Raw genomic sequence first — 24,535 nt, 5'->3', positions numbered from 1 at the left:
AAAGATGGCCAAATTCCACGCCGCCCTTCCCCCTCCGCGCCTTTTCCAGTCCCCGAGGGTCGCTCCCCGGCGCCGGGGGAGGCGGCGGGGAGGGGTTCCGGGTGACGGTGTGCGGGAGGAGGGAGGTGCGGGGAGGAGACCCCCCCGGCCGCACCTCCCACCCCGCCGGCCCTTGGGGAGGTCCTTTTAGTGAGAAAGAGGGCTCTGCGGCTTTAAGGTAGGGAGTGGGCGGCACCTCGGGCCGGATGACTTACTGGGGAGGGAATCCAATGGGCGTGTCCATGCAAAGAAGGGGGCGGGGCTGGCCGTGGGCGGCCCCATAGTAAAATATCGGAGGGAGGGGCGGGGCGGGGCCCTCGAGGGGGCGGGGCTCGGGGCGGCACCTCTCCGGGAAGGCAGGGGAGGGGGAGGAGGAAGCGGCCGGGTTGGTACCATCGAGCGCGTTCCGGGAGGGGGACAAGTGACATTCCCTTGGTTGGGGGTGGGCCCTTCCCGGCGGCCAGGCCGGGCGCGGAGCCGGGGAGGGGCAGTCCCCTTCCCTCGCCCCCGGGACGTCGGGGCCGGGGGGAGGGGGCGCTTCTCGGCCGGCGTCCGAGGCGGGGCCGGCGGTGCATTTCGTGGCGCGGCGCGGCCGGGGGAGGGCCGAGGGGAGGGGGAAGGGGCGGTACCGGGAGGGGGCAGCCGGAAAGGGGGAGGCGCCGGTGGACAATGGAGCCTATGTGTGCCTGCGGGAGTGGGACCGCGCCGCCGCCGCCGGGGGGAGACGCTGCGCCGCCGCTGGCCCCGGCCCCGGCCCCCCGGGGCTGAGAGCCGCCCGGGACCGAAGCCCCCTCCCCTGCTCTGCTCCTTCCTCTCCCCGCTCCCGCCTCCGGGGTAAGCGGCCCCTCCGCGGGAGGAGGGGGAGGGCTGGAGCCTGGGGGCGGGGGCGGGTTGGGGGAGACGGCCCGCGTCCGCGTGTTTGGAGCGGGTCTGGGGGCAGGGGTACCCCGCCGCGGAAAGCCGTGGGGCGGGGGGAGGGGACGGGAGAAAAGGCGGGGGTCGGGGTTGCGGATTTAGTGAGTTGAGTCTGGAGAAATCTGCTGGGGGAGGCGGGGGGCGTCCTCTGCCCGAGCTCGCCGAGCGGTGGGGAGACACGGAGGCATCTTGATTTTTCGAGGAGGTTGCGTCCCCGTCGGTGCTCGGGGACGCTGAATGAGATGGGACGGCCCCGGAGCCCCGGGATGCGGGGCATCGGAGGGGCGGGACGGAGCGCTGGAAAGGGGATTCGGGTTGCGTCTGGTTGGGTCTGTGAGAGCCCACAGATGGGTGGAGCGGTAAAGGGGACCCTGCAGGCCAGGGACTTGTTGAAGGGGGGGAAAGTGGGAGCTGAGAAGACTGTGGGTACCAAAGGCAGCAGGTGAGGTGACGTTTAGGTCAGTGAGTCATCGTGGGGGTCGTGGACACACCAGTGATTTCCACAGCGGTGCCCCAGCCGTTGACCTTTGAAAGTTGCAGAGACTATTAAGATGTCACTGGTTAGTGCTGGGCGAGCCGGGTGAAATGGAGATATCCACAGGAAAACAGCAGCGGGCTGCATGTTGGGAGGGAAGAGTCGGAGGCCTGACAGTGTTGCCGGGGCCTCCTGCGAAGGCTCCCAAGCCCGGAGGAGGCCTGAAATCTGTTCTCTGAGAGCCTGGTCTGTGATGGAGAGGAGTGACTTAGAGCCTAAATGGCAGCCCTTTGGGGACTAAGAAGTTATTAGACAAGGTAGAGAAATGGACATGCCTATCTGTTGGCGGCAGAGCCTGAGGTGGGAATGTTAGACTTTGGTTAAGGCCAACATGCTAGATCCCTGCCAGCGACTAGTGGGAAAAGGTGAGTGGCTCTGTAGGGTTCCATTGGATCAGTGGTGTGTGGTTGACCATTTGTTAGCATCTGATATATTCAAGAACTAAGTGTTTGTTCTTGGGCCAGAGATTTGGGCTCTTGTGCATTGAGCGCGAAGTGATGGTACAGATTTAGCAGTTTCAGGATAAGATGTGAAATGATTGAGAGGTGGGCTGGGGGGAAGGACATTGGTGGGTAAGGCGCATGTGTGGCCTAAGAACCTTTGATTCTTCAGGGAGATTATGTAAATAGTCCTGGTGATTTTTTTTTTTTTTTTTTTTTTTACTGGATACTAGTATTTTGGGAGGTTTTAGCAGGAAATTAATGTTAGTGTGAATGATGTTATGGTCCTAAATACAAATTTTAGAAAGACCTCCTTCCTAACTAGTGACAAAGACCCAGGCTATTAAAGACAGAGATGGATTAATAAAAGGAGCAAATAGTTAGATGGCATAAGGATGCTTTGAGAGATGAAAATTCCATTAACTAGTGGTTTGGATAAGAGGAGAAAATTTAACGCAGAGTTGAAATGGGTGACATTGCATAGCTTTAGGACCTGGGATCTAATGGTATTGAACCATTAGAATATTACTTTGTAATAACAGGTTTGAGTGTAAGATGGTAATAGTTCCATAAGATATGGTAGGTAGATAAGAAGGTGATTGGCTATTGGATAAAGGAACAATTTCCATACTGTTCTCTTCATATAAGGCAATTTGTATGTAATTTTGCTTTTGAGCTAAGGATTCCTGACCTGGATTCTTAGATGACTAGCATAAGTGAAACAGTACTTATGTACATTGGAATGTATTCTGTGGGATATTTCCCCCCTAGCCTTCAGGAGTGTCTGCTCCTCTGAATCAGAAGAAAATGTTTTCTGGCTTGTAGGGGGAAAAAAGGACAGAGGTTTCACAAGCTTTATAATCAACCATGAGTATTTGCTCATGGTGACTTGGTCTAGTGGTTAGAGTAATCAGGAAGCTGGCTCTCCCATTGACTTCTCTGTGACTTTGAACAAATCTCGTTTATTCTCTGGTTTTCCCGTTTCTGATGTAGTGATACCACTGCACAGACCACTCATGACACATTGCAGTGCTTAACAAGTTAGTGCCTATCTGCAAAGTGCTTTGAACACTTCTGCGAATGAGAGATTATTATATAGCTCAACCTTTTTCTCACTTCTAAAAAACTATCTCAGGAACAGGCCAAATTCAGCTTTTGTAGCAGTTATTGGCACGCTTGATTAAGGAACAAAAAGGAGTAGCTTATACATCTGTCTTGTTCTGTTGTCTGGGTTTTGTTTTTATTATTTTTGAAAGGTGATGCTCCTTCCCCATATAGTGGCAAGACAGAAATAGTGATGCCAATTGTAGAAATGTAAGCAGAGGTCTCGTTGGGAGAGTGGGAACAACCTCGCTGCAAGTGCTAACCTTAGGCTGACACCACCCTGAATTTGTGATCTTGGACATGTCACTTGGTTTCCTGGTGGCTTAATTTTCTTCATATGAAATAATGCTGGTGGAGTGCCTTACTTGCCTATCTGCCTTGGTGACTATGATGTTAGGGTTTATAGAAACGATTTGCTCTAGATCAGGGGTTCTTAACTATCTGTGTCCCATGTACCTCTTGGCAGTCTAGTGACCCATTAGGACTCCTGAGAATCGTGTTTTTTAAATGCATAAAATAGAATTACAAATGGCATACAAACAGTAAAATGTTAAACAGCTGTGATAGAATCATTTCTGTGCTTCTTTATAATGCATTAAATAGCAAAAAGTAGCTGCAGTTCTAACAATACTATAATTTTGTAGTGATAAGTGTAACTACCGTGTGACCATATCTGCGCACACACTGCCTTTGCGATATTTTCTCAGCATCTCCGCCATGCTAAGAACAAGGGCATAGAGAAGATATGAAATAAAAGGCTGTTTTGCAAGCGGTGGTGCTGTTCTTGGTTGTGGAGAAAGTCAGAAACTGATTAGGATGAGGTTTTTGAGTCTGGTGGACTCTGCTGTTTCTAAACTCCCCAAGTCTTCATCGGGATGGATGTGGGCTCCAGTGCTCCAGCTTACAGTGTGAGTTTTAGTGGTTTTGCCTTCCTTTCCCATTTCTGACCTAGACCTATTCATTTTCTTCCAAATACTGTTTTGGCCTCAGCACATTGGGGAGTGGGGGGTTTTCTTTGCACTTGGTGAGAATTGGGGTATGAACTTTTCCATTCCTCTCATCCCTGTAGGACTGAATGTGGGACTAACTGGTGTCACTCGACTTTGACTTAAAAGTTCCCATCTGTGTGGGAAGCAGAGACCAATCACTCTTGGAAAGTTCCTGCGTCCCAATGTAGAAGAGAAAGCAAATTGGACAACCCGAAAGGTAAAGAGCCTGGTGATCAGCCCGTCCCTCCTGTGACTTAATCTGCGTGGGTTGTATTTTTGTGTCTTTTTCTGTAGGGTCTCTTGTAAGTTAAAACTGCATTTGTTTATTGCTGTAGCAGTTCCCAGAGGCAGAGGCCATCAGGTTCAGTGTCAGTCGGAACTGCCAGTGCAGGCGCCTTATCCATTTCTGTGAGCAGGGACTTCGCCTCGTAGGAAAGGCAGGTGGGGAGGAGTTAGAACGGGTGTTTGTCGTGTCGTCATTGGGTGGTGCGACTTTGAGGCAAGGTGGCAGTGCACGAGCCACATGCTCGTTACCCTGTGTGGGTCACCCAGCAGTTACTGAGTTTCTGTTGGCTGTTGGGTGCTGAGATGATGAACCTTTTCCGGGAGTTCCCTGCCTGGGTCGAAGGGATCCAGTCTTATCAGTGTTGTGAACATACTGCTGTGCGGCCACGGAGGACATTCCTGGGGTAGGTGGGAATCAAAAACCATTTCACAAAAACAGGAACATTTGTGCTGAAATTTTACTTTGGGTAGCTATTATTCTAAATGATGATAGTTGTAATTTACTTTTGAATGCTTAAATTTTGTCAGAACGCTTTAGCTTGATACACGTTTTGATTTGCTTGCTTAGTTTGTTAGCTTGAAGATCGATGGATGTACGTTTTTCCCCTGCGAGTATGAGAACATATATTAGTCCTTTGTCTGCTCCAGGGTTTTCTATACATGCCCGCTGTGTAGTTTCCTTTGTGCCACACGTTGGGGAAAGATCGGTTCTTCCTGTTGTGTTTCTTCGGAACAGAACCTTTCAGTAGCTGGCCTGCCAGAAGTTAAGAATGAGCGAGGAATGGAATCCTGAGGCCTTCTAGTTCCACATTCTAAGCCTGATACTATGCCTTTTATGGAGCAGTGGTCACAGCCTAGAAAAGTTTGTTAAACATGACATAGTTGTAATAAACTTGACTTCTTGGAGCAGGAAAGTGGGAAAGGATCATTGGACGAGTTGAAATTGGAATCGTAGTGGTGATTCTGGCCTTGGTCAGGGTAATTTGTGAGTTTATTTACAACTTTGTGGCAACCTGTAGGGTCTTCTTTTAAGGTTTCCTAAGTAACTTGACCTTAGGACATTCTGGAACTTGGTTCTTCCTTGCAGTTTGAAAACTGTAAATTCTGGGCAAAGGGGGAGGCTCAGCGTTACAGTTCTGATTTACAGGGACACTTGTTGGACACTTGATGAGAACCTCCGTGTTTTGTTGATTTCCCGAGCTCTTCAGTGTAACGTTTTGCACCCAGTAGGCACTCAGTCACAGGAAATCACGTGGTCCAGTTATTCAGCCCCATCTTCCCCCTAAAGTACATGAAAATAAATTTCCTTGCTGAGTGCTTGCCCAGTAGAGTTACAGTTGAGAGTAGGGAGCAGCTGTGAATGGTTTTCATTTTGTGAATTCAAAAGCGTATCTGGAATTTTGTCTCTTTCGCCTTTACTGTCAGCTCTCAGTTGTCTATACTAACAAGGAGTGTGCAGAAGCAAAAGTAGGTCTTTTTCCCACTAAACTCCAAAAAATTTTTTAAAAAATCAGTTTTACTTGGTCTTAGTGTTTCCCCAGTCTCTGAGAATAAAGTGGGCAATTGGGAAGGAGGGAGGATCACAGGGCCTTGAACTGCCTACTGATTGGGAAAGACGCCTTTTATACTCATTCCGTGTATGTGGGAGATGACAGCTTCCTTTTAAACTCATATTCTAGAATAAGTAGGAAGCTTGTCCTTTTCTTAAGATACTCAGTAACAAAATAATATTGTTGATTTTTAAAATCCACTTAGGAGTTTTTCTTCTTTCCTCATCTTTGTCCAGGTGAGGGTCACTGAGCCAGGGCCCTGGACTCCAGCTCGTCACCTCCAGGATGAGCACTGCAGTGTCGTGACCCTGGGGGTTTGGGTGAGTAGCCTGGTGGGTGATGCCACTAGAAAGCTTGCCTGGCTTAGACGATCTTGGGCAAAAACTCCCATTTTTATTCAACAAATATTTTCTGACCAAATAACGTGCTGGGCCCTATGGTGAATGCTAGGAATATGGGGGTGAACATATCAGTCTTGGTCCCTGCCGTCATGGAGCCTGGCGAGAGAGGTGAATGTTACACGTAGGATCACATACTTACAAAACATGGACAGTGTTGTGAAGGTGAAACAGGATGCTGTGAAGAGTGTAATGGAGAATTTCATGGAGATGGGTGGCCTTCAGGTGGCCTTCCTCGCTGAAGAACTACTGAGGCGGAGACTCAGTCATTCAGCAAAAGTACTCAAACTGAGTATTTAGGTTGGAGAAGGGAGAAAGGTGTCAGGAAGGACTCCCCAATACTAGCATGAGGTGGATGGATGATGGTACCGTTTGCTAAAATGTGGAATACTGAAGGACAAGTACTTCTGGGAGGGAGGCTACATAGAGAAGGAGACTTCATCTTTGGTCTTGTTAAGTTTGAGACATTGAGAGCGATGTCAGGTTGGCAGCTGCGTGTATAGGTCTGCAGATGGAGATAGAAAATTGGGGGTTGTTGGCATGGAGAGAATTTACAGAACGAGAAGAGAAGCACCCAGGGGAGAGTCCTGAGGAACTAAAATTGTAGAGCTTGGGTAGAGAAGGGGCTGGCAAAGGAAGGGCTGGCATGGGAGGAAGAAACGTAGGAACGTGTGGTATGTTGGAAACCGAGAGAGAGAGTCTCCTCATCTGTGAAATGGGGAGAGCAGAGGCTCCTGCCTTCTGGGAGGCTGCAAATAGGCTAATATGTGTGGACAGGCTCAGAAGAGAGTTTCAAGAAGGAAGTGATCAGCTGGCAAGTTCTAGAGATGGAATAAGATGAGGTTAGAAAGGTGGCCAGTGATAGCCTTAACAAAAATAGTGGTTTCTCTGATCCATGGGTAGAAGTTGGTTTAAAATGGTTTAAGGGTGAATGGCAAGTCAGGAAGTAAATGAAACTGTATCCTGTCAGCTCTCTGGAGAAGCTTGGCTCTGAGGGAGAAGAGAACTAGAGCTGGGTATTGTTTTGTTATTATTTTTCAGTCTGGAAGATCCTACAGCATGTCTGAACGCTGATTGGAAATATTCAGGAGATGCAGGAGATGGCCAATTAGAGAGAGTGCTCACTAAGCTGGAAGGGTGGGGATAGACCAGCATTGGGGGACTGGCCTTTCGGGAAAAGTGGGCTGTTTTCTGTTCCACTAAGAGAGAAGAAAGATGGACTAGGTAGTGATGAGAATAGGTTTGCAGGTATGGTGAGGACTTCCTGCCTCGTGGCTTCTCTTCTCCTTATTAAGGCCTGGGCAAGACCATGCACTGGAAGTGGGGAGGGAGGGAGGAGAGTGGTAGTTGGGGATGGAGAAGGTATGAAGTGACATTAGGTGGGTAGGCAAGTGAGCTTGCTAGAGAACGCTAGTAGTCACAGGAATGGCTAACCTGGATGCTGTGTTGTGCTGCTAAGCACTGCATATGTCCTTGTCCCCAAGTCTCTGCTTTGACAGGCATTACAGTGATATCTGGCTGAGTGCCAGCTCTCTCTCTTACTAGGGTATGACCCAGCTTACCTGGGCAAATCATTTAACATTTCAGAGCCTCAGCTTCCTCATCTATAAATAGGCATAGCAGTGCCTCCTGCCTTCTGGGGTGGTTGTGAATGAGTGATAATGCTCAGAAGGATGGCTGACACCTAGTAAATGTTTTAAGTATCATATAAGAAGAAAAGAGGGAAACATTGTATATATTGATCTGAAGAGTTAGGAGATTTATTTTGGGGAAAATAATCTCTCTCTGGCTATAATTAACCATTCTGTGGAAGAGCTTTTGCAATCCTTAAAAGTAAACAGTTGAGTGCTAACTTACAAATGTAGGAGCTGAAGAGCCTGATTTTATTCTTTGAAACTATGTGATAAGATACTTGGCAGATTTTTTGTTCAATTGTTCTAAGTGTAGGAAGGTAATTTATTTCATCTACTCCTATGGATTAGGGGTTGAAACACCCGGGTTTTTCCACGTGCCTGCTTCAGCCTTCTGTGCTATCTCTCCACCCATAGAGTAACGGTAAGGAGGCGACCAAGAGCAAAGAGCCAGGTCAACAAGCACTCGCTGGAGACCTCTAAAAGCCGCTCACACTGTGTGCTCTGTCCGTTTGTCTGGGAAATGCCTGTTGATCAGGTTGGACCAAATTTGAGAGACTATGGAGAAGTGTTTTGAAAGTAATAGTGTTTTATGTTCACAGTATTATTGGAAATAATCTTTGCTACCAGCTTATCAGAAATGCCTGACATATTGAGGTGACTTGATATTCGTAATACGTTTTGAGTCCCTTTGGGGGAAGAGTACAGCACAGGTGCCAGGCGGTTCTGTTGTGGCAGAAACTGAGTAAGTCACTGAGGGGTCAACCACCTCAGTACGCTATCCTGAGAAGCATAGAAAGACCAAAGAGCTTTAAAACAAGGTTCTTGTCTTCAAAGAACGTAGTGTTTGTAGGGGATGCAGTGTACACATAAGACTATTCAGTACAACATAGGATTGGGTGTTAGAGTGTGTGGTGCGGACAGAAGGCTCCAGAAGAAGTTGTGGGCAGGGACTCCATAGGTGGGAACAGCCTTTCTTTTCCTGAGGAAAATGTTTCCTGGTGGCTTTCTCCATGGGAGATGCACTTGCTACTTCTGTTTTACCAGTGATTCCTGATATGTAGTGAGAAGTTACAAAGTGGTTTATGATTGTTCGTGTCGAACTTGACAACCGCAATCAATTTTATAGCCTAAACTCAAGGAAAAAACCACAGCTGGAGGTGTTGCGGGATAAAAATACATCCTTAAATATAATCAAGACCAAAATGTTTGGGGAGATGCTTTCTCCTAAGGTTGGCATAGAAATATTCCATAGGCTTTTATTCTGGTTCTTTTCCTGACCCCTGTGAGAAGAGAAGTGACCGTGTGCCTCAGGAGGTCCAGGCACCCCTTCTGGTGTCCCAGGGGAAGGAGCGGGACTCGTGCCCGTCTCCAGTGAAGAGGCGCACCTCTCACCCTTGGCAGTGATCCTACTGGTGCCCAAACCCAGAAGACAGCTAACCCTCCCAGTTTTAGTCGTGTGTGTGAGCTGCCACCTGAGCCACTTCTAACTCCCTCTGATTCTCTAGCCACTAATCCTGCGTCTGATGGCCTCCCCTGTAGCCCTGTCCCCATCAGCGAAGTCTCAGGACGTGGGGAGGGAGGTGGTTGCATAGAAACCATATTTTCCCTAACTGAAGGGCTTTTTCACTTGTTCTCTGGCGAGGTTTGGGACTATTTTCTTGACCTTTATGCTTCAAATTAGCCTTGCAAATTGGCTGAAAAAATATCTTAGTCTTCAAAGATGTTCTCTTACCTTCAGCATTGTGGATCGTTCCCGTGCTCACCCGAGCCTGCAGTCCCTGTCACTGCTCAGTGAGAACCCAGGACACATACTCAGCATGATTTACTAGATCATAGAAATTGGGGAGGAACTGATTGTATTTGGTATTGACTAGAGCTGATTCAGAAGAACCTCCTGTAATGTCCCCTCACCCCAAGCCTTGGGAATATAAGCCTCGATTTGTTTGTCTCATGGTATGAAGTTGGGCTGGGTTTGTTCCATGTCGGTGCCGTTGTTTGTCATCAGAAGTGAAGCACCAGATAGTGGCCATGGATTTGGAGGACCCAGTGGTTTTCAAAGCGTTGTTTTGAAAACAGAAAAATTCAAGTTTCTGAGGGTTTTATATTTGGAAGTAGAGAAATGCAAGGGATATGTGGCTCAAGAGAAAATGTTTTCTCGAGACTGCCTGGTACACGGTGCTTGGGTGGGAGGCTCGCATGCCTGGCAGAGAGCCTTGGTCACTCTCAGCAGCTTTAACGCCATGGCCTTTTGGCCAGAGTGTGAACATCGCCCTCTCCTGTAGCCCCGATGGAAGCTGAGGCATGATCTGGCTGCTGCTTCGTCGAGGTGTCTACTGCTCCAACCTTGATCCTGCTCTAAGGGTGTTTTATGTCTCTGTTCTGCTCCCAACTCTCTTTGGGTGGCCTTTTCCCCGCAGTGCGCCCGGAGATGCGAGATTTTCCTTTGGCGGCAGGAGGCACCCCCCCAGAGAATGCCGGAGCTGCAAGGGGCAAGGACCCACGTCCACAGCAGAGGAAAACAAAGAGGAAAAAGGCACATAGGTGGCCAGCGCTGAGGGCCGCCCCCCGCGAGCAGTGGGCCGCTGCCGCTGCCCTGAGCAGCTGTTTGTGCTGCAGCCCGAGAGGAACTCGGGGAGCCCGTCCCTGTCTGTGACTGCAAGCTCAGGATTCCGATCAATGCATTCCAGTAACCCTAAAGTGAGGAACTCTCCGTCGGGAAACACTCAGAGGTGAGGGCGGCCCGCGGGCTCCTCGGAGGGACCATGAGCGCTCACTGGTGGAACAGTGTGTGGACCTAGAAGCACGAGACCCGAATGGGGAGAGGAAGAGACGTACTCAGCAAATGGCAGTAGGATAGTAAACAGGCGACGTTTCTGTTCAGAGTTGGTGGCTCTGTCCATCACCCCTGACTGCGCTCTTTGCTGCGCCCCTCAGCCAGGGACAGACGGTACAATGCGCTAAACCGGGCCAGTGAGGGAGCTGAGGCCTGGGATGGGGAGGAGGCCTCAGGTCCCAGAATTAAACAACCACCCCTGGGCTGCGAAGCTTTTTCCTCTGGTCCATAGTACTTCATTTGGCATTTGACAAGAATTTTTCTTAGTCCCCTGGGGCAGTGGTCAGTGTCTGTTGGGGGTGGGTTTAGATCCTGGAGGGTTTTTCTAAGCTGCCAGTCACAGTGGGCCTCTTGCTCTCCGGGACCTGCTCGTATTTTCCAGCACAGAAGCTGGACTCCGGCACAGCTGTCCCGTGTCATCAGCTGTGGGTGGGGGTGGGTAGTATTTTGATCTTCGCAATACCTGTTTGTTTACTCTGCGCTAGTCTTAGTGTAAAGTCACTTCTCTGTGTACATAGAAACGGTTGTCCTTTATTGACAGAGGCCCTAGAGATGGGTCCCTGTGTGGCTCTAGGGTTCCTGAGGCTGGCAGGCCACTCTGGTTGATACTCCCTGAGAGGGGAGCAGGGGTGGAGGGAACGAGCAAGTGGCTGGGGTGAAACGTGGGTGGTTCCTGAGTCCTTAGGGTCTTCTTGACCATGATAGAAACTGCTTCTCCCCGATTGTGCTGAGCAGCTGTACCCAGTGTCTGATCGCCCTTTGTTATTTGTCTCTTTTAGTAGCCCTAAGTCAAAGCAGGAGGTGATGGTCCGTCCCCCTACAGTGATGTCCCCATCTGGAAACCCCCAGCTGGATCCCAAATTCTCCAATCAGGGTAAACAGGGGGGCTCAGCCAGCCAATCCCAGCCATCCCCCTGTGACTCCAAGAGTGGGGGCCATACCCCTAAAGCGCTCCCTGGCCCAGGTGGGAGCATGGGGCTGAAGAATGGGGCTGGAAATGGTGCCAAGGGCAAGGGGAAAAGGGAGCGAAGTATTTCCGCCGACTCCTTTGATCAGAGAGATCCTGGGACTCCAAACGATGACTCTGACATTAAAGGTATGTCTATAAGATCTTTGAGACTCAGAGGGAAGTAGGTCTCTGAGGGAAGGCCTCTGACTTGGCGAATGTCAGAGAGCTGAATATAGCCAGGTGGGGAGAGCAGGTGTCAGATTCAGGACTTTGTGGTTTAAGATGGGGCTGTTCCTTCTCATTTTCCTGTACCAAAGAAGAGCTCGGAACCGCCTGTCGAGGAATTCTTCCTCTTGAGGATGCAGGTGTTTGGGTTATGGTCACTGTTCATGGCCTAACCACGTCCTGATGGACTTTCTGGCCTCTGTGCTGTTTGTACTTCAGTATCGAGCCGTAGCCCCAGTTTTCTGTGGGGGCGGCCCACACTGGAGCAGTTTGCTGGGCGGCTCTTCTCCATCAGATTAACCCTCTAAGACTTGGGTTTTGTGCTGTCTGGTTGCTACTTTGCCAGGGTTGTGGGCACTAGGGGAAGCCCTGCACTAGTCCGGGTTGGTCACAGCTGGTTTCCGTGTGGTAGAAACCTGGTAGGCACGAAAATGGAGCAAGCCACGGAGAAGATGGGACCGGTGGCTGTGGGTTTAGGCCCTTTCCCTCCTGGTATAGAAGCAAACATCTGAACCGCAGGCCAGCACCTGAAGTTAGTATTCAAGAAGCGTATTCCCCAGCCCGAGTTAGAAATGAAAGCCCGGGTGAGTGCCCACCCTCTCCCCCCTCCCTCAGGCATTGGGGGAAGCCTGTTAGCAGGGCCACGCTGCCGGTGCGGGCGCTGCCCTGGCCGGGGGACAGGCGGTTGCTGTCCTCAAGGATTTGAGTGCATCGACAGCAAGTTAGGAACTTTGTAAAATGCTCACTGCTGATGGAAGCCAAGTTAGGGGGCTCTGGGTTCAACTCGCAGGGCCGGTCCCAGCGGCTCCAGGAAGGTTTCCGGGAAGAGGGGCCGTGTATGCTAATGCCTGAGGAATGTGGGGCAGAGAAGGGGGGGCTCTCTAATTGGTCCCTTGGGAGAAGCGTTTCAGTCTCTGTGAGTAAGAGGCTTCCTGTTAGCAAGGCACTTCCTCCTTGACGTGTTCAAGGTGGGTTTGTGTTGTTATGATGCTGTAGATGCTGGCAGAAGAGAGTGGGGTTCTTTCTGTGACATGAGTTTTTCATTCTTTTAGAATGTAATTCTGCTGACCACATAAAGTCCCAGGATTCACAGCACACACCACACTCGATGACCCCGTCCAATGCTACGGCCCCCAGGTCTTCTACCCCCTCCCATGGCCAGACTACTGCCCCAGAGCCCACCCCTGCTCAGAAGACTCCAGCCAAAGTGGTGTATGTGTTTTCTACTGAGATGGCCAATAAGTAAGTTGATGGCTGCGTCCTGCTGTTGGCTCGGCTTACGTGTCTGGGCACCTAAGTTCTTATTCCCGTTGAAAATGGATCCCTCCCCCCACTTGTATTATTATGACTTAAAGTTAACAGCATAGAGGGAGGTAAAATAAAGCAACAGCCCCCCCACCCCCGCTCCCCAAAGGCAGCACAGCTGCTTTCTCGGGGCATCTTCCAGATGTGCTTACGCAGACATACAGTGATACCTTTTTAACACAGAAGGGACTGATGGTGTCATATGCTTTCCTACAGCTCAGTATTCTTTTTAAAGTGACATAAGTATTACATGTCTACTTTAGAATAATTAGAAATGTAAATTATTAAAAAAGAAAAAATATCTCTGGAACTCACCAGGATAACTACTCTGAACATTTTGGTACATGTGTTTCAGGTGGATGGATGGATCAATGGATTTTTACTTATAACAAATGTGAATGTACCCTACATACAGTTTTCTGACTTTTTTTCACTTAAGATTATTAAATTAAGATACAAAGGGAACCTTGACAGCCTTGGTTTGTCATCAGGTGTTGTGGGATTTCATGTCCCCCTGCTCAGGCTGGGATTTTGAACTAGGGTTCTCAGTAAAATCTTGATTTTTTTTTTTAATGCCTCTTTTGCGATTTGCTAATGGCTATCTTTTAATTTCAGAAGTTTGACGGTAAGTGATAGACATATAATGAAAACCTGATTCTGTGGATTTCTTTTCATTGAACATTTCTGGTGGTTCTTTGTACTTCTCCCTCGTCTTACAAGTTCAGTCAGGGTAGAAGTGCTTTGGATTTGCAGTCAGTGAAGTAGAAACAGGCCCCAGTGTGCATCTCTGTCTTTGCAGAGCTGCAGAGGCTGTATTGAAGGGCCAGGCTGAAACCATCGTCTCCTTCCACATCCAGAACATCTCGAGCAGCAAGACCGAGAGAAGCGCAGCCCCTGTGGTACGTTGTTTTGGAATTGGAATGGTGGTTTAAAGGTTCTGCAGCGACTAAAGGTGGGAGATGGAGAATGTCATTGAGAGGGCCATGGTCTTGATGTGATAAGCTGCGTTATGGGCATTTGCCCTACTCCAGTGTTTTGTGGTTTGAGGCCTGCCTATCCCACTGCACTGGCCTTTCCTACTGGCGTGCTGGTGTATCAATGAATTACTGGGAGAGCAAAGGTGCAAAATAAAAAAGGATATCTTAGGATTTCCTTCATGTAACTGTCTCTTGGAAAATCTGAATTCAGACCCTGTGTATAGAGCAGATTAAAAAAAAAAAAAAATCTCTCGAATTAGTTGAAGAGCAGAAAAAAGCAACAACTAAAACTACAATAGTGGAGTAGATGCCAATAAATCATGAAGTCACAGAGTCATAAATAAATCAGAGCCTCCGTGACTTTCAAAATGATTCTTATTTATTTCAAAGGAGGAGGACCATTGAATGCTCTTAATTGCTTGGTATTTCCAAAATTATAATACATGTTCATCTGTTTCCTGTCTGGAACTTGAGCTTCTAATAGAAAACTACATTGGAAGAAGCATACAGTGGCTGGATTAATGCAGGTAGTGTTCCAAATGGAACCAAAAGATGTTTCTGTCTGGCATTGTTGAGGGGTTCCACCGAGTGCTGTGGGGATATGGAGATTAAGACACAGTCTGCTTTCGGGAAGCACGATGTCTGCTACTGGGAGCAGTCTTGACCATGGGACAAGTTAAATGGCTGTAAATGGCTGAAATGACAATTTAAGAGAAAATAGATGACATTTCGACAAAGTCCTTCTCTGCTGACATAGCAGAGCTTGGGCTTTCCTAGACTTAGAACAGGAATTTCATCTTCCTTGTGCATCTCCACTACTACAGAGGATAGATATAGCTAATATTTAAATTGTGTGTGTATTTATCCATCTGTATGTATGTTTTAAATTTATACTTAGATATATATATATTAAATTTATATTATCCTAGAATGCACAGGCTACAATGCAACTCAGACCAACATTTTATTGACTTAATGACTGATCTTAATACAGTTTCACCTCTACCTTCTCTGATAGTAAAATGTAGTCAGAAAAGGAGTTAGGCAGGAAGTTGGCAGTGAATCACCATCACTCCAAATTGCAAATAAAAGGGATGGCACTAAAATTCTTTTCTTCTGTCAGTGTCACCTTATATGAAATCAGTGCCCACCCCCAACAGACAAAACCTGATCAACAAAACCAAACTTAAAACAGCACTGGAAGGAAATGGAGACCTCCACACTCCACTTATGGATTCAGGGGTGTGGAAGGCACTTTGACATACAGAGTCCTACAGGCTCAGCCGTCCTGACCCACACCAGTCTCCGCAGGCCTATGTGCATGGACCCCTGCAAGTGAAACATTCGTACACATAGTCACAGTGTGAACATTCAGTTGTGTTTCTATGCAGATACACATAATGACTTACGTACCAATTTGCACACAGGTAAACATTCCAGAAGGGAGGTGGAGAGGTAAATAAGAGCCTTAGGGTTTTGGAAATACAAACTGGATTAAGTGAACAGGTAGGAGCAGATGAACATCAGATAGGGACCACGTGGCTCCCTGGAGGCTGGGGAAAGCTCCCTGAGGCAGTTTGTGACTGGGCCTTCTGCTCTTTAGCACCTTCAGCACTGCCAAGGGTTAGGCCCGGAACATACATGTCCTTCTTCCAACACTAACAGTACCAATGCCACCTGCTATGGGTGAGCGCCTTCACCCCGGACTCAGCATAGCGTTGGTACTTATTAAATAATAATTAGGTGACCATCGGCCTGTAAAAAGGGCAGTCTACTTTCTATTGGAAAGAACAGATCAGGAGACACCACGAGCTAGATAGCCTCAGATTTCTCCACAGATGCTTCCTGCCTACAGATTATCTTACTGCAGTTAATGTACAAATTCTTATCAAATATAGAATCAGTGATCACAAACTGAAAACAGAAACCAGAGATGCCAGGCTGCCTGGAAACTCAAGGAGAGGAGTACGTGGTCACCACCCTGCCAGAGGAGACCTGAAATGCGGCGGCCTTGCCTGCTGCCTCTGGCTGGTAGGGGATGGAGCTGGGACGAACACTTTCTCTCTCACTGGGAAACATCAGGCCTTTTGATTGACAGTGAGACGTCTGCATACACAGTTGTACTTTCAGTGAAAAGAAGAAAGTGTTAGGTGCAGCCTCCCACACACCAAGAAACTAATCTTGCTCTGAATCAGAAACACATAGTAGACATGTGATATCAAACCTGTTCCTCGAAATAGATACTCAGATGTATTCACTGCGGCAGAGTGGCTCTCCCTGGCATGCCCAGTAAGTTGTGGAAACCTAACCTTCAGCGAGGGGAAGAGGGTGCCAGTTGACAGCAAAGTGGAAGAAAAAATCAAACGTCTCCACGTCCGAAGTGGCGTTGGTTGTACGTGAGCAATTCCTACAGCACGTGTCAGTGTAGATTCGTGTGACTGGGACAGGTCCTTTATAGCACATCTTGCTCTTTTAATTGCCCTTCTGTTTACCAATGATTTTTTAAATCTCATTTATCTTCAGAACACACAGATATCTGCCCTTCGGAACGATCTGAAACCTCTCCCACAGCAGCCCCCCACTCCAGCCAACCAGGACCAGAATTCTTCCCAGAACACCAGACTGCAGCCAACTCCACCCATTTCGGCACCAGCACCCAAGCCTGCCGCGCCCCCGCGGCCCCTGGACCGGGACAGTCCTGGGGTAGAAAACAAACTGCTTCCTTCCGTAGGCAGTCCCGCCAGCTCCACTCCACTGCCCCCAGATGGTGCTGGGCCCAACCTGACGCCCAACAACCGAGCAGTGACCCCCGTCTCGCAGGGGAGCAGTAGCTCTTCAACAGATCCCAAAGCCCCCCCGCCTGCACCACTGTCCAGTGGGGAGCCCCCCACACTGGGAGAGAACCCCGATGGACTGTCCCAGGAGCAGCTGGAGCACCGGGAGCGCTCCTTACAAACGCTCAGAGATATCCAACGAATGCTTTTCCCTGATGAGAAAGAATTCACAGGCGGACAGAGTGGTGGACCCCAGCAGAATACTGGGGTATTAGATGGACCTCAGAAAAAACCAGAAGGGCCGATACAGGCCATGATGGCTCAATCCCAAAGCCTAGGTAAGGGACCTGGGCCCCGAACAGATGTGGGAGCTCCATTTGGCCCTCAGGGACACAGAGATGTGCCCTTTTCTCCAGATGAAATGGTTCCACCTTCCATGAACTCTCAGTCTGGGCCCATGGGGCCCGACCACCTGGATCACATGACCCCCGAGCAGATCGCGTGGCTGAAACTGCAGCAGGAGTTTTACGAAGAGAAAAGGAGGAAGCAGGAGCAAGTGGTGGTGCAGCAGTGCTCCCTCCAGGACATGATGGTCCATTCGCACGGGCCCCGGGGCGTGGTCCGGGGGCCTCCCCCTCCTTACCAGATGACCCCCAGTGAAGGCTGGGGGCCTGGGGGTGCGGAGCCGTTTGCTGATGGGATCAACATGCCACATTCTCTGCCCCCGAGGGGCATGGCTCCCCACCCCAATATGCCAGGGAGCCAGATGCGCCTCCCTGGCTTTGCAGGGATGATAAACTCTGACATGGAGGCGCCAAATGTCCCCAACCCAGCATCTAGACCAGGTCTTTCTGGAGTCAGTTGGCCAGATGATGTGCCAAAAATCCCGGATGGTCGAAACTTCCCACCTGGCCAGGGAGTGTTCAGTGGTCCGGGCCGAGGGGAGCGCTTCCCGAACCCCCAGGGACTGTCTGAAGAGATGTTTCAGCAGCAGCTGGCAGAGAAGCAGCTGGGCCTCCCTCCGGGGATGAGCATGGAGGCCATCAGGCCCAGCCTGGACATGAACAGGATGATCCCTGGCTCCCAGCGACACATGGAATCCGGGAATAATCCCATCTTCCCTCGGATACCGGTTGAGGGCCCTCTGAGCCCCTCCAGGGGGGACTTTCCGAAAGGAATGCCCCCTCAGATGGGCCCTGGTCGGGAACTTGAGTTTGGGATGGTTCCAAGTGGGATGAAGGGAGATGTCAGTCTCAACGTCAGCATGGGATCCAGCTCTCAGATGATACCTCAGAAGATGAGAGAGGCCGGGGCGGGCCCTGAGGAGATGATGAAATTACGCCCCGGCGGCGCAGACATGCTGCCTGCTCAGCAGAAGATGGTGCCCCTGCCTTTTGGGGAGCACCCTCAGCAAGAGTATGGCATGGGCCCCAGGCCGTTCCTTCCCGTGTCTCAGGGTCCAGGCAGCAGCAGTGGCTTGCGGAATCTCAGAGAATCAACTGGGCCCGACCAAAGGACTAGCAGCCGGCTCAGTCACATGCCGCCACTACCTCTCCACCCTCCCAGTAACCCCACCGGCCTCGGCGCCGCTCCCCCAGCCCAGCGCGGCCTGGGTCGGAAGCCCTTGGATGTGTCTGTGGCAGGCAGCCAGGTGCACTCCCCAGGCATCAACCCTTTGAAGTCGCCCACCATGCGCCAAGTCCAGTCACCAATGCTGGGCTCGCCCTCCGGGAATCTCAAGTCCCCCCAGACTCCGTCGCAGCTGGCAGGCATGCTGGCGGGCCCAGCTGCTGCTGCTTCCATTAAGTCCCCCCCTGTCCTGGGGTCTGCCGCTGCTTCGCCTGTTCACCTCAAGTCTCCGTCACTTCCTGCCCCGTCACCTGGATGGACCTCCTCCCCGAAACCTCCCCTTCAGAGTCCTGGGATCCCTCCAAACCATAAAGCGCCCCTCACCATGGCCTCCCCAGCCATGCTGGGAAGTGTCGAGTCAGGTCAGTATGCTCGCGGCCTCACAGTTGCACCTTGTAGCTGGACTGCAAGGGCCAGTTTTATTTGCTTTAAGAAAACTGCTGTCCTGACTCGGTTATGCAGCCAGAGGAGGCGGCCTTTGCCAAGATGGACGTATTTGTTGGTGAGGTGCGTGACCAGTACTTCCTGGGGCTTATGCACAAGTGTCCGATCCTGGTGAAGGACTCGGGCTTTTAGTGCCCAATGTGCTTGTCAGATGGAAATGGGAAATCTGTGTCACTTTGCAGAATAATTTACATTTGCCAAATAAAATGTCAACATTGGATAAATATGGCTTCTTTAAAGAAGACCTGCCCACTTCAAGGGGCTGCCCTCGTGTTGAGAGATTCTGAAAATAGTCAGCAAAGGGGAGAGCTGCTGAGGGACCTCAGTGGTTCTTGTAAACACCTGTTGACCACAGAAACGGTTACGGAAACCTTCTTGGTAGACTGCTGTTCTCGCAGATCAGCTACAATTTATTGGTATTTTCCTCCTAGGGGAAGCTCTCACTGATGATGGTGGTTTTGTGAATGAGACCAGAGGTGGTCAGTGGAAGATGAGCACTGAGCTGTAAATACTGGGTCCGAGCTGTCTCCACTTGAGAAAGATTAGAATCAGAATAAGACAGGAGACTCACCCTGTAAGTCAAGGTGTTTCTGTTGGGTAGCAGTTCACAAAAGCCGTACAGTGGAGCAGCCCCCTTGGACCTTTCTCGTTCGGACGTCTTGCGGAAATTAATCAGGCGCGGGTGCAGGGTGATGGGTTAGTAGCCGGGGTTGGGGCACTAGCCTGGCCTCACATACCAATCCCTGAGTGACATTCTAAATTGCAGCTGGCGAGGGAACTATCCGCTTATTTCCCATTCTCTTCAGTGAGTAGTTGTCTGTAAACCATGTCGTTCCCAAGCTTGAACTAATATTTTTAACACACTCTTGGTGTGTGCTGTCCCCTCTGCGGATCTGTCACCTCCACGTCTCCCTCTGTACACACACGGAGCTCGACTAGAAGGGTGATTTGCGTCCTGGGTCTAATAACACGGTCCTGTTCCTCGCCTCGCTCCTGGCCTTGCTCGTTCAGTCAGAGGCCCCCTGGCCTTCCGGTGGAATCTAATTCCCTGCCTGGCTTTGTTCCGCTTTCTCCTAGGTGGCCCCCCACCTCCTACAGCCAGCCAGTCTGCCTCTGTGAATATCCCGGGAAGTCTCCCGTCCAGCACACCTTACACCATGCCTCCAGAGCCGACCCTGTCCCAGAACCCACTGTCCATTATGATGTCTCGAATGTCCAAGTTTGCAATGCCCAGTTCTACCCCATTATACCACGATGCCATCAAGACCGTGGCCAGCTCAGACGACGACTCCCCTCCAGCCCGTTCTCCCAACTTGCCATCAATGAATAACATGCCAGGTGAGAAATCAGGAAGATGGGACGCAGAGCTAGTGCTGGACAAGAGAAACTTCTTGCATGTTTCTTTGGTAACTGTGGCCCTCAGTACGTGGAGGTTCCACAAGTTGAAATACATTCCATCTAAGTTTCAGCAGAATCAAAGTGTCTTGACTAGAGGAAGGTAATGCAGGCTTTCCAAGCTGCTTACAGAAGTTCTGATGCTTCTGTTACCTAGATTTGGGGGGGGGGGGGGGGGGGCGTGGTCCTCCTGGAGCAGCACTGAAAGCAGCTTTTAAAAAAAAAAAATCTTTTTTTAAAAAATCCTCACCTGAGGATGCAGCTTCTTTTTAACATGCTAATTGGCGTGTCTCTAGTTCTGAAGTGTTTTCCTGAAAGGGCCGCCTCAAACCACAAGCAGCCACAGGATTTCAGACAGTGGAAAGCCCCTATTTCCTAGAGAAGCACTGTCCTTGGGACTAGAGAGAGAAAATTCCTTCCGTACTCCTGCACTCCTTCACCCCTCTCTATCCTGCACCCCCCCAAAGGAAATAGTCTGGGGTGGTGAGGTGATCAGCAGAGGGACTGACTTTTCAGCCATTCTGAGTATTAGGAATGCTCCTTATTTACCAGCAGGTTCAGGTGTGCCGTGCGGACAGCACAGCATCATGACACCCTCAGTGCTAATTCCACAGACACCAAGTATGGACATGTCCCAGAGACTGTAATAGAACCTGCCTGCCATGCGTGTTCATTAAAAGTTACCATTTCTCTAACATTTCACGTAACCTGGGGTGTGGAGTGCTCTCTGGGGCGGTATGAAGTGACAGTGCCAGATGTCAGTCCATGGAGCCTGCTTGGGTTCCTGTTGTTGTTTCTGATTCTTGGACTTGAGGACGGCTTAATCCTTCTGAGGAAGGACTGTATTAAGTCATTTAGGCAGATTGTTTGCTTCTATATTAAATGTTTCCAATGAAGACGACTATACTCATTTGCATATTAATTTGTAACTTTTCACACAGGAGACTTTCTTCCCAGTGTCTTCTGCATACTCTTATGTCATACAGTGTAAGATAATATATTGCCTGGTAGAGCTGTTGGTTTGTGTGCCCCCAAATGTATTATAACCTTATTGAGGGCAGGGTTTGTTTGGTGTATGTTTTCCTAGCATAGTACCATGCACATTGTTGCACAGTCATAGTAATTTTTTTGTTAATTTGATTTTTTATAGTTCTGAATTGCTTTAAGTTGATTCCTTTTATGTCTTTTTTTTCTAGGAATGGGCATTAATACACAGAATCCTCGAATTTCAGGTCCAAACCCCGTGGTCCCGATGCCAACCCTCAGCCCAATGGGAATGACCCAGCCACTTTCTCACTCCAATCAGATGCCCTCTCCAAATGCCATGGGACCCAACATACCTCCCCATGGCGTCCCGATGGGGCCAGGCTTGATGTCACACAATCCTATCATGGGGCATGGGTCCCAGGAGCCTCCAATGGTACCTCAAGGACGATTGGGCTTTCCCCAGGGCTTCCCTCCAGTGCAGTCTCCTCCACAGCAGGTTCCTTTCCCTCACAATGGCCCCAGTGGGGGGCAGGGCAACTTCCCAGGAGGTATGGGTTTCCCAGGAGAAGGTCCCCTCGGCCGCCCCAGCAACCTGCCCCAGAGTTCAGCAGACGCAGCACTTTGTAAGCCTGGAGGCCCAGGGGGTCCCGACTCCTTCGCTGTCCTGGGGAACAGCATGCCTTCAGTGTTTACAGACCCAGATCTGCAGGAGGTCATCCGGCCTGGAGCCACCGGGATCCCCGAGTTCGATCTGTCTCGCATTATTCCATCGGAGAAGCCTAGCCAGACTCTGCAATATTTCCCTCGAGGGGAAGTCCCTGGCCGTAAACAGCCCCAGGGCCCCGGGCCTGGGTTTTCGCACATGCAGGGCATGATGGGCGAACAAGGCCCCAGAATGGGACTAGCGTTACCTGGCATGGGAGGCCCAGGGCCTGTGGGAACTCCAGACATCCCTCTTGGCACAGCTCCATCCATGCCAGGCCACAATCCAATGAGACCACCAGCCTTTCTCCAGCAAGGCATGATGGGACCTCACCATCGGATGATGTCACCAGCACAATCTACAATGCCTGGCCAGCCCACCCTGATGAGCAATCCGGCTGCTGCCGTGGGCATGATTCCTGGCAAGGATCGGGGACCTGCCGGGCTCTATCCTCACCCGGGGCCCGTGGGCTCTCCAGGCATGATGATGTCCATGCAGGGCATGATGGGACCCCAACAGAACATCATGATCCCCCCTCAGATGCGGCCCCGGGGCATGGCCGCTGATGTGGGCATGGGTGGATTTGGTCAAGGACCTGGCAACCCAGGAAACATGATGTTTTAAGCTGCTAAGATTGGATATGCCGATCCTTGTCAAGAAGAGATTTCGGTCCTGAGGGCTGCTCTAGGGGAGTCCCAGAGACGGTCATGCAATAGGAGGGCAGAGACCCGAGGGCTGCTGTGGGGGAGGGGGGACTCGAGAATGTATGGATTTACCTGAAAACAAATGATTCATTTAATCAACAGGTGTGTTTTTTTTAAGATTTATTTTTTAAAAATTATTTTTGTGGACTTGGGTATCCCATGATGGCGCCTCCTTTTGGGACTCTGTAGCCGTGCTTTGAGAATTGCCATCGGTCATGTGTTGCACCATTCTCTGTATGTTTACGTCCTTTGGACTGGCTTCTCCCAGGATTCTTTTCTGGTTTTGTTTTTTGCTTTGGGCTTTATTTTTTTGTGTGTACTGTACTATATTGTAAAAGGGATTTTAGCAGAGACGTAAGTCTTTGGGACGAGAGGAGAACAGGAATGCTGGGCTGTTTACTTTAGGTGGAGAATCCATCTTCAGACCTTTGGACTATTTTCTTTCAACTCCAGTGTATAGAAAAACCAAACTACGACCTCAGAGCAGAGTATTAATGAAAAGCACAAAAAAGGAACTAAGTTCAGTGAGGGGCGGGGGGAGGGAATAATTTTTCTTTTTAAAAACAATGGCGTTTAGGACATTCTGTTTTTCAGTTCAAGTGCTCTTCAGCACTGTCCCCCCCAGTCTGCAAACCCACCGTTGCGCTCCTCTCGGTTTCCCTTCCCTCTCCTTCCCAGCCTCCTTGGTTAAGCGTGTTTTCCGTGTCCCCGTGGGTGACCCCTGCTTCCCTCTTCTCTTTTTCCCTTTGGCAGCTGCAATTACATGGTGTTATTTTGGGGAAATAATCTGACAAAGACTCACCTTCCATGCTGGGCATCTTCCTGGCTTCGGGAAGGAGAGGCCTGTCTTTGGGATGCTCAAGGGTCTTCTTTTCCCTTTGTCGTTTTTTTCCCCAATATACCTGTTTTTTTGTTCTCCTTTTATTAAGAATCCCCAAGTGAATTTTATTAACGTGAGAGTGGAACAGATGCTAAAAGCTACCCAGGATTTTGTTTTTAATTTTGTGGTTCCTCCTCTCCCCCCTCCCATGCGTAAAACGTTCTGTGTAACCTCCATTAAATTTGGTACAAAACCACTCACCAGAGCTGTGGTGTCAGAAAAATAAAATATATTGTTTCTTACAAAAGTGAGCTGCCTTTTTGTTTGTTTGGATTCCTGTTGCCATGTGACTCAGAGCCTAGCGCCTGTGTTCAGTTGACCGGTAGGGTGCAGGTGAGGGGAGAGCTGTGCAGGCCTCACGGGGGAAGCATAGCCCTTGCTGTTGCAGATTTACCCCGCGCTGCTGCTCTCAGCCCCGAAATCCTAGCTGCAGGCAGAGCAGCAGCCCTGGTCCCTCTGCTGAGCTACCTCTAGCTAGAGGCTGCTAATGGTCTTGTCTAGGAATTGCTTTGAGGGCCAGTTCAATGGTGTGAAGTAATTAAGGCCAAAGGTCTAGTCATTTGAATGAGTTAGGAAATGTCCCTGCATCTTGGATCTTGTTCGGAGAAATACTCTTACGATACCTTGAAAATCACGGGTTTGCACAGTCCGTGGGTTTCTGGGGTCCTTTCTGTCTCCGCCTCCCTGGCTGCTCACCGCCCGCCGTGCCCCTGCCCGAGCCCCACTCAGGCTGCAGCTCCCACCACGCGTGCCTTCAGCACGCTGCGAGGGCCGTGTCTAGGGGACTAGCTGTTTGCGTTTCTGGCAGGTAGATTTGTTCTCGTGTGTGCATTTCCTTTGA

General features: G+C 49.9%; 2 protein-coding genes across 12 annotated transcripts in view; both read left to right on the top strand.

The window, feature by feature from the left end:
- LOC308548717 (uncharacterized protein) overlaps window positions 1–10,542 on the top strand; it is a gene marked incomplete at its 3' end in the record, with an annotated part of 69,325 nt that extends 58,783 nt beyond the window's left edge. For 2 of the 9 annotated variants that reach the window (XM_081120699.1, XM_081120694.1), the window contains 3 exons: window positions 4,103–4,239; window positions 6,094–6,177; window positions 10,307–10,542. In XM_081120699.1, the coding sequence (XP_080976825.1) occupies window positions 10,318–10,542 (225 nt within the window). In that variant the 5' untranslated portion in view covers window positions 4,103–4,239; window positions 6,094–6,177; window positions 10,307–10,317. Of the gene's footprint in view, window positions 1–702; window positions 874–1,380; window positions 1,855–3,740; window positions 3,942–4,102; window positions 4,240–6,093; window positions 6,178–10,306 lie in introns of those variants that run through there. The other 7 variants (XM_081120697.1, XM_081120698.1, XM_081120696.1 and 4 more) reach the window with 7 other exon arrangements.
- On the top strand, window positions 10,534–23,944 carry BCL9 (BCL9 transcription coactivator). Of its 3 annotated transcripts, none has more exons than XM_081120692.1 (7): window positions 10,534–10,618; window positions 11,502–11,596; window positions 12,949–13,138; window positions 14,001–14,100; window positions 16,702–18,943; window positions 20,103–20,363; window positions 21,617–23,944. In XM_081120692.1, the coding sequence occupies exons 1-7, from the start codon at window positions 10,566–10,568 to the stop codon at window positions 22,732–22,734; spliced, it is 4,059 nt and encodes a 1,352-aa protein (XP_080976818.1). In that variant the 5' UTR covers window positions 10,534–10,565; the 3' UTR covers window positions 22,735–23,944. The 3 variants fall into 3 exon arrangements, with proteins under 3 accessions (XP_080976818.1, XP_080976817.1, XP_080976819.1); XM_081120691.1 differs by having other exon boundaries at window positions 11,502–11,818; XM_081120693.1 differs by lacking the exons at window positions 10,534–10,618; window positions 11,502–11,596 and adding an exon at window positions 12,404–12,480.
- The last annotated feature ends 591 nt before the right edge of the window (window positions 23,945–24,535 follow it).

This window comes from Miniopterus schreibersii (assembly GCF_964146895.1).
Source record: "Miniopterus schreibersii genome assembly, chromosome: 19".
NCBI lineage: Eukaryota > Metazoa > Chordata > Mammalia > Chiroptera > Miniopteridae > Miniopterus > Miniopterus schreibersii.
The sequence above is the reverse complement of the archived record's forward strand: the minus strand, read 5'-3'. Positions and strand labels throughout refer to the sequence as shown.